The 9,562-nt window shown below is 33.5% G+C and overlaps 1 protein-coding gene across 1 annotated transcript; it reads left to right on the forward strand.

Moving 5' to 3' along the window:
* The first annotated feature begins 1,868 nt into the window (after positions 1-1,868).
* mRpL40 (mitochondrial ribosomal protein L40) lies at positions 1,869-3,008 on the forward strand. Its single transcript, XM_090391660.1, has one exon. It carries the CDS (start codon positions 1,894-1,896, stop codon positions 2,560-2,562), a length of 669 nt encoding a protein of 222 aa, XP_090247786.1. The 5' UTR covers positions 1,869-1,893; the 3' UTR covers positions 2,563-3,008.
* The last annotated feature ends 6,554 nt before the right edge of the window (positions 3,009-9,562 follow it).

The raw sequence follows: 9,562 nt of genomic DNA on the forward strand, positions 1-9,562 counted from the left end.
TAAGCTGCTTAACTGTTCTTTCAACTTCATGCCTAAGTGGAGGAGGTTCCAAAACAAAATTTTCCTGGTGAGAGGGCTCCTCCACATTTTCTTTATTATTATTATTATTATTTCGGGCAACTCCAAGGAGACGACAGACTCATTGAAAGAACAACTATTCGACATTCACACAGTATCTATCATACCCCACCTTGAACTCATTCATGGTCATAGCACCCACAACAGACTCTAGCAGTTTATTCCACTCATTCACCACTCTCCAAGTAAAAAACCTAGCTCTAACACCCCCTGCTAACCACATTCTTGCCCAGCTTCAATGTATGACCCCTAGTCCTCCCACCAGTCCTATTCTCAAAAATATCTTCTGGATTAATCCTATAGAAACCTTTCAGTAATTTGAATGCCTTAACCATATTACCCCTTTTCCGCCTATCAACCAATTATTGCAACCCACAAATCTTCAACCTGTTCTCATAAGGTTCATTCCGCAGACCTACTATCATCTTGGTCACTCGTCTCTGGATTCTCTCCACCTCCTCCGCATCAAGAAGAAACCCTGGCGCCCATATCTATGGCACAGTAGTCTAGATGGGGTCTTATCAAGGCTCGATTATAGTGGAACAATAACTTGTTTGTCTCTGCTTGTTAAAGTATTGTTCAGCAACCAAGTGATTTCCTGAGCTGATTTAGCCACTTTTGCAATGTTCCCCCTAAACCTCAACTCCCTATCCACCAACACTCCCAAATCCCTGGCCTCATCAATCTCCTGGAGTACAGTTCCACCAATGTGATATAGTGCTGCTAATCTTTTCACTCCAAAATGCATAACCTTACACTTTGCCACATCAAATTGACATCCATTTTCCCTAGCCCAGTCCTCCAAACTATCCAAATAATCCTGCAAAATTTTGACATCCTGTGCACTCACAATTGCTCTATCCAACTTTGCATCATCAGCAAACAAGTGAACACTTCCTCTCAGATCCTTTCCTATATCGTTAATGAACAAATTGAAAAGCAGTGGTCCAAGACCAGAACCCTGCGGCACACCACTAGTCACAAGCCGTCTTTTGGACTCCACTCCTGAATAAACCACTCTCTGGTATCTCTCCATCCATTCTACTGTACAGTTCCTCACAGTATTCTTTCCATATGTTTTATGAAATGATGTTTGTTTTCGTAACTCTAGGCTACTGGGTAAAAGACTATAATAAGTTTGATGCTAGTTGCATCTGCAGGAACTTTTTCTATGCATTTCTTCTGCTGGTTCCGGATTTAGTTAATATTTTGCATGGGAAATTATATTTTAATTTTGAAAACTCTTTTTTAACCTTCTGTGGTTCACCTTTAAAAAAGGTGAACCACAGAACTTACACTGCTTCAGACAATAAGGCGAATGCTAAAGTTTAGGGCCAAGAGAATGTGACCATTTATTTGTCATATTCTCTCCTGAAAGTTTTGGTTCATTGATAGTCTGACTCACTGTCAATAAAGGTTTTGTTTGTTATTATTATTATTATTATTATTATTATTATTATTATTATTATTATTATTATTTGCAAAACTATTTTCAGTTTAAGGCAATGTATTTTTCATTTGTCGATTCTGGTTAGAAATTTATTGGAATAATCATATCCTATTTCAGCAGTGTAGCCAGCTATCTTATTTTGAACGAATTTTGCATATTTTGAAACGAATCAAACGCTTCCATAAAATCCTTGCTATTTTCAAATGATTCATATAACTGTAAATAACTTCGACTGAACTCGGTTGAATCAAAGTTTATTTATTTCTTCTTCTTTAATTTCAAATATTTATATACCAGGGGCGCTAGTAGTTAAAGTCAGAGACTATGCTAAAGTGTTTAATGATACTTATGCTTTCGGCAAAAGTATGGCTTGTTTTATGAATCTGTTGGCTGCGAGGCATGTGTTATTCAATACATACAGCATAAGTGTTAAACCAGTTAAATATATCCATATAAATGGTAATCCACTGTTTTTTCAAGCTACCGCAGTGTTAAATGGTGAACCACTAAAAAAGAAAAAGAGGCTTGATCCCATGATTGCTAAAGAAAAGGAAGAAAGAAAGATACGGCGGCTTGAGAAAAATATCCGAAGGTTAGAACACGCTGAAAAACACTTGAAGCCTATTGCAGAAATTGATATTGAGCCGAAATTTCTGCGTACGCTGAATATTCGAAGGCGACCATTGCCACAGTTAACTTTCGAGGAAATAGAAAGTCGCGTTATGTTACAAAAGGAATGGAGTTTATACAAATATAAGCAGCATTTCCAGGAAGTTGCAATGATTAATCGAATCATCAGAGCCAAGAAAAAAGCTCTGACTGCACTTCGCGAAGAGTCAGAAGAATTATATCAAGAAGCAATTCAAATAGATCCGGATTTGATAGCGTTTATAATGACTGGCCCAACCGTAACACCTCCAATAAAAGATTATTACATACTCGCCAAGGATGGCGAGTATGTTAACACTACAAAAACGTGGCTGAAGGAAACCACAGTATCTGCACACGTGAAAGAGAAGAAAATCAAAAAATAAAACGTTGAAGGAATTATTATATCTCACCTTTTGACAGTAATTTCTACATGTGTATATATATATATATATATATGTGTGTGTATGTATGTATATAATCTTTTCAGTAAAGGGCTTTTGCGGAGGGGAGATTGAAAAAATATTAATTTTCTTGTCATTCAGATAGTAATTTAATTCTCGCAGGATATTTATGAAAGGTTTTGTTGTATGTGAATATATATAGTTTCGCTAATCTTTTAAAAAGAGTTGCACCCTTCATTAAATGGTTGCTGTATTGAGTGAGCCGAATTGTTATCCCTAATCAAATCTTGAATAGCTTGTGGAATTTTTGCTGAAATTTACATATCTAGTGAATTGTGATGGTTATAATAAAGAGATAGTGAAATGGAATAAAGTCCTCTTGGAAAGAACTTGAGTTGCATTCCTTCTAAGAATGCTGGCAAAACTGATGATGATGTTGATTTAAAGGAAATGTTTAATGCTTTCATTATTTTGCCTCTTGCAGAGACATTACTAGGATACAATATAAAACTGATGCTTATTGTAGATAACACAATGAAATTGGAATTTTTTTTTTTATAATGTGACTCCCACCCATGAAGACTTTTATAAACCTATAGTACATTAATACTGTTAGTGGGCTAAGCATTTTTTTTTATTAATTATATTGCTTTTTACACAGTTCAGAAACCCTGTTTTAGAGACCAAATATGAAACTTTTTCAACTGACTTAAGGTCTGAAGTGAGCAGGGTGGTGATCTCGCACTGGATGATGAAATTCATCTCCCACCAAAGGACATTCAAAACGTCTATGGTGGGATTTGAATTTGCACTCTGTTAGTTGGAGACCAGATATCCTAACCACTCTCATCTAACAAGGCTGGCAATTAAGCTGAATGAATATAGGTGTAATCTCTCCTCATGATGCTGGAAGCTAATTTTGAGGTCCAGCCATGAGTGCTACTAAGCAGCACCCCTGGAGGACACCTTAGGATTTTGTGTCTGATCATTTTCACTTTTCTTTTTGTTGTCTAGATATATCCTGTAGTTTTATATACCATGATATATACGTCATCCCCATTGATGCCATTTGTACTGGGACATAGATGAAGTATTAGCATTATTAAAGTAACATTGATTTCGTTCCTCTGTTCTCCGCTTCATTTCTATTGTATCCGTTGTGAATCTGGATGGCATTCTACTTCATTTAATTAAAAAGGATTTTTATTGTCATCTAGCCAAAAGTGACTTGCATGACAATGCAAACCACTATGACAAGCACAATGATTGTTATTGGTTTGCCACTAGGAATTGCAAAGTTGAATAATTACTAATTTAACACACACACACACACAAAAGTTAATAGAATGATTAGTTAATGTTTTTTGTCAGATTGAATTAAAAAATAAATTTCACTAAGTTGAATTTCTCCTAATGTGGTGATTTTTTTTTTTTTTTGCAAATATAGATATAATTAGAATATAAAATAGATTTATATGATTTGAGATCGTGGGTGGTTTTCATTGGAGGCATGAAATGGGTTTAGGGGGGGGGGGGCACTTATTACAGTATTAAAGTAGAGATCTCTGAATCTATCGTTGTGAATAATATATATAAATTACTCATGTTTTGTTTCTAAAACTCATAATTGGAATCATTAACAAAACTGATTTTAATACGTATATTGTTATTTTAACAATGATAAAATCAGTAAATTGTGCAAACTAGGTCTGCATGTGGAAAGCCTGTGTATTTTCAATGTTGAATTCAAAAATAAACCCTTTTTTTATTATTTCAAGATATAGTAGCCTAGAAATATGTATAATGGTACAAAGTACATTAGGTAATAATGATCTTAATTAATATGGTACCTTAAATTTTAGCTGTTGATTTTCATGTAATTGTCTGAATTTTTTAAAATTTGTAGTAGTTTTCTCCTAACATACTTAAGTTCCATATCCCTCAATAATGTTTTCATCCAACTGTTATCCTGTACTTGTGAAAGAAGTTAGCTTGTATGAAGGAAGTTGAAAGTTTATTTTTCACTTGGTTAGACTATACTAAATTTAGTTTAATCCTTTATCCAAGTGTGAGCAAACAAAGTTTGCGCCTGAAAATATCTTCAGGACTGCGGTAAGGTAGTGCAACGCAACTCCTATAGGTAAAGATGACCTCGCTATTGCTTCTGTCTGGTATCTCTACCTCTGGGACTGGCCCCCACTGAAGAGACCTCAATAAAGGTCGAAACTAGTCTGGGTAGTGGCCCTTCCATTAATGCATAACATTATACATATCTGCAAGGAGATGTGTTTTGCATTATGGGAGATACTGAGATAGGAGTGATAGTAGCTTGCTCCACCTTTGCTACGAGTTCCCAGTGTTCTACTACCTTACCCCAGTCTTGAAGATATTTTCAGGTGCAAACTTTGTTTGCTCACACTTGGATAAAAGTATTAATCTAAATTTATTATTGTATGAAGGAACTGTATTAAGAATATTTACTATAGTAAGGGTTTTCAATTACAATGATAAGCAATCTCTTCTTTCCTAAGAACTTGATTGAAGCACATCTTTTAAAGATGTTCAAGCTTCTGGTTCCTCCTATTTTGGGTCAATAACAATACTTTAAATTCATGTTAATGATGCAAATTAGATTGAGAAATTTGAAAACAGCCTCTATTTTTTATTAATTGTATATTAACAAAATTTTTCATTAAGCTTAACTAAATATTAAGTGATGACAACATGTTATTTCTCTGTTTGATCAATGGTTTCAGTGGATATAAAATTGCAACAAGGAAGTTGATTTTTAATCTTGTAACCAAAACTGTTTACTGCTGCTTTTGAAATCATAGAATAATAAAAGCAACAATAATTTACGATCCAAGATGCAAACATGATCTCTTGACTTTTTAAAAATTCTAATATATTTGCATATATTATTCTTGTGTTATATTTTTACATTGTGTTACAAAGAAATTGAAAGTGATTTTCATTTAGTTTTAAGTAGGATGAAAATGAATATTACAATGAAAGGAACAACATATATATATATATAAGAAAGTTTTAAAAAAAAATTAAAGTTGAAGAGCTTTTTCAGGTAGACTGCAGACTTAACTAGATAAACATTATTCAAGACAAAAATGGAACAGTGAAAAACAAGGACGAAAGTATGGAGTTGAAGTAACAAAAAAAATGAAAAAGATATTGATTGATTCAGCTAGAGAGGAATGTGGTAAAGTTTATCTGCAAAGATAGAAAATAAGAGCTGCTTGGTGAACATAAGAAGTTAGTTCTGGAAGAGGAGAAAGTGTACCAAAAATTCCTAGCAAATAAGTTGGCTGATTACCTAAAAGAATACAGAGAAAATTGTAAGAGCTAAATATGTGTAAAAGTAGCTAAATAAAATCGTATGGATGCTTGGTATGTTGATTATTATTGCTTGTGCTGTTTAGTGGAAAAACATATGTGTGAAGCTAATAATTACTACCTAACTTTATTTAGTTCTGGATTAATAAGCCAATATTTTGCCTTGGTTACCAAGGCATCTGTACAGGCACAAAGAAGTATGTTGAGCATACATATGCAGGCATGCTAGTGGAAAAACAGATGAACTGATTGTAAAAGGTAGGCTCGCTTCTACAATCCTAACTAGTACCCTGTATGGGTGCAGTAATGGACACTTGCTGAAGATCTCAAAATGGTCTCCCAGATTTTAAGCAGTGTGATGCAGCTGAATTGATTTGAGTTCAGGAAATGTTGTAGTGCTGTGGCAGATTCTAGAAATGATCTCTCTGATTTAAGTCTCTTTTTGTATAGGAGGGAATTTTGGATAGCTAATAAGGTAGCAAATAAGGATAGCTAATTTTTTATAAGGTCTCAAGTCATGGAAAGACTTCAGTAAGAATGTACAAGATAAATATCAACAGGGCAGCAATGAAAAGGTGACATTGAAATTGAACATAAAAGATATTTTAGATGTCTGCAGTAATTACTTTGAAAGACTTTAAATAAAACAGGCTGCAACAGAACAGTAGTAGAAAATATTAAAAAAATAATGAAAACAGGAGCACATATTAATGCTTGAAGTAGAAAAGGCTATCAAAAGTATGAAATATGGAAGGATAGCAAGAGTAGATGATATTTGACCAGAAATTCTCAATTATGAACATATAAAAGTTTTGCAGTTGCATGATTTTAGAAGGCTTAGTGAGAAGATTTTATTTCAGATGATTGGAGTAAAACTCTCATAGTTCCCATCTATAAAAGGTGTGTGTGTGTGTTGGTGGGAGGAATAAAGCTGAATGTGAGAATTAGAAACAAATTTCTTTAAGTGTTCCAGATAAGTATACTTGAAACAGAAAAATTATGGAAGAGAAACTTGGAGAACAAGCCAAATTCAGGCAAAACAGATGTTGTTAAGATCAGATTTTCAATTGTGACAAATGCTTGAGAAATTGTAGGAATATAATAAGGATGTGTATTTAAGTTTTGTAGATTTGGAAAAGGCATATAACAAGGTCCCAAGAGAAAAAGCTTTCAAAATGCTACAATTATGTGGAGTAAATGGAACATTATACAAAGCAATACAGAGCAAGTAAAAATTTCAGTTATTTAGATGCAGTGTTTAGTGAAGATGTCAAATTAAACATGGAAATAGACAACAAAATAAGCAAAGCTGATATGGTGGAGAGCCAGTTGAATAAATGTATATGGAATGAGAGAGAAACTGTCCAAAAAAGTAAACTAGCAGTGACAAGGCAGTGTTCAAACCAGTTTTAAGCTATGGATCTGAAAGTTGGGCTAAAAATAAAGCACTTGACCAGAGATAAGAGAGCTCCGAGAAAGATTAAGGAAGTGAACAGATAACATCAATGGCAGAATCATGTTAAAAATGAATATGTTAGAAAGGAATTTGACATTGTTAGCATTCAAGAATGTGTGAGCAGGACTAATCTTAAGTGACCATACCACCTTAGGAGAGGTTAGCAAAGCAGGTATTTTGATGCATGCCAAGATGGCAAGAAAAGGGCCGAGAGAAAGACTGAGCTAAGTGGATTGATTCGGTCAGAAGTGCCTTAGAAGACTGAAGTATTAGATATGACAATATTGGACAAGTAATAGACCAATTTGGTGGAAAATTGTGGATAGGAAAGTAGTACCAGATATGTACCCCTTGAAGAGTACACATATCAGGAACTTGATATTACATTTTTTCTGAGAACCTCCTTATTTTCCTGTGATTTTATCAGTTATGTTGAACAGACATTTACTTATAAAAATTATTAATATGTATATTGAATGGATAAATAATATTTAATCATCATTAATCCTGATATATATATATATATATATATATATATATCCTTAGGTGGTATACTGATACTTTGACAGTACTGCATGATTAAGTTTACTTCATTACTAACCTACCATCAATAATTATCCTCCAGATTAGGAGGATAATTATTGACAGTAGGTTAGTAATGTAAGAGTGTAATGCAAAAGTGGTTCATTTGTCACTTCTTAGCACTCCAGTATTGTCATATCTTATATTTCTTTCTAGAGCACTTCTGATTGCATCAATCCACAAAGATATTCGTCTTCCTTTGAATCTTTCTCCCACCATCTTGGTCTCAAACACCTGTTTTTCTGAACTTTCTCACATCAAATTTTCCTGACCACACCACCTTAGATTAGCTCTGGTCACACAGAATTTAACAATCTTGGCATTCTTGAATGCCAAGATTGTTAAATTCATTCTGTCATTGATGTCATCTGTTCACTCCCTCAATTTTTCTTAGAACTCTCATGTGTAGTCCCTAGTCTTTAATCAACTATTTTATTTCTAACCCACCTCTCATATCCACAAGTTAAAATAGATTTGGATACTGTCTTGTACGTGCTGGTTTAGTATTTTGGTCATTTCTTTGTAATTCCTTATCAAATGGCTCTTTATCATACTAGCTTTCTGTTGTCTGTGTTCTGTATTTACTTTGCAATCTTCACTAAAAAATTGTGCCTAAATAGTTGAAATATTCTCAGTAGAGAAACTAAATTATTATTAAATGAGTTATTTTGTTTCATTAAAGAATTCTTGCGACTTTTATTGGATTTGTTTAGAGTATCACATCTGCTAAGATCTAAAAAGCTAAGTTTGATATTGCTTATTATGGTATCAGGTTTCATGCCACTTTCTTTCATGATATCATCCATGTAGATAAGAGCGGCAATAGTGGCCACCCTTACCTTACATCTGATTTTACATCAAACCATTTTCCTGTACTTCCTTCAGTTCTATCTACTGACTAACAACTTTAATATAGATTATATATTGCTCTGTTTTATCACCTTTCTTAATATAAGAAAGTGATAAATCTGACATAAGAAATTGTAGGCTTATAACCCTTCCCCCAGTCTTTCATAAGCATTTTACAAAGATTGCAGAATAAACAATATTAAATTTTCATCAACAAAAGAACAAGTAGGTTTCAGAATTAACCTTAGATCATTTATATGCCTTAAATCATGTAATGAAGAGAAGAAAAAAAAGAATATAATAAGCCAATTTCTTTGGCTTTTATAGATTATGGAAAAGCCTTCAACTCAATAGACCTATGTAGCTTTAAGACAAATAGGAATAGATATTTATAATAACATTATTATTCTTACACCCTACATGGAGTCAGCAGACTCATGGGAGTTTCAACTGACAAATTTATTGTATTAACTCATATATGAGTGAAGTTCATCAGTAATAAATTTAAATGGAAGAGAAATAGTCTCTCTGTTCTGACCTCTATTTATTTCTATCTCACCAAAATTATTTGCTACAGTTCTTGAATATGCTATGTGAAAATTGAACTGGGAGAAAATGGTTGGATATTGATAGAGAATGGGCTGAATAATACTTGAGCAGTTTACAATTCACTGATATCATTCTAATCGCAACATCATCAAAAGAACTAGAGCACATGATTATTGAATTAAATGAAGTAAGTTTAGA

The sequence above is a fragment of the Typopeltis vanoorti genome, chromosome 1, assembly GCF_054136105.1.
Source record: "Typopeltis vanoorti isolate ZY-2024b chromosome 1, IOZ_Tvanoo_1.0, whole genome shotgun sequence".
NCBI classification, from domain to species: Eukaryota; Metazoa; Arthropoda; class Arachnida; order Uropygi; family Thelyphonidae; genus Typopeltis; species Typopeltis vanoorti.

Excerpts from the sequence above, each read along its gene's own strand:
- mRpL40 (XM_090391660.1), top strand. The coding sequence starts at position 1,894 with ATGGCTTGTTTTATGAATCTGTTGGCTGCGAGGCATGTGTTATTCAAT.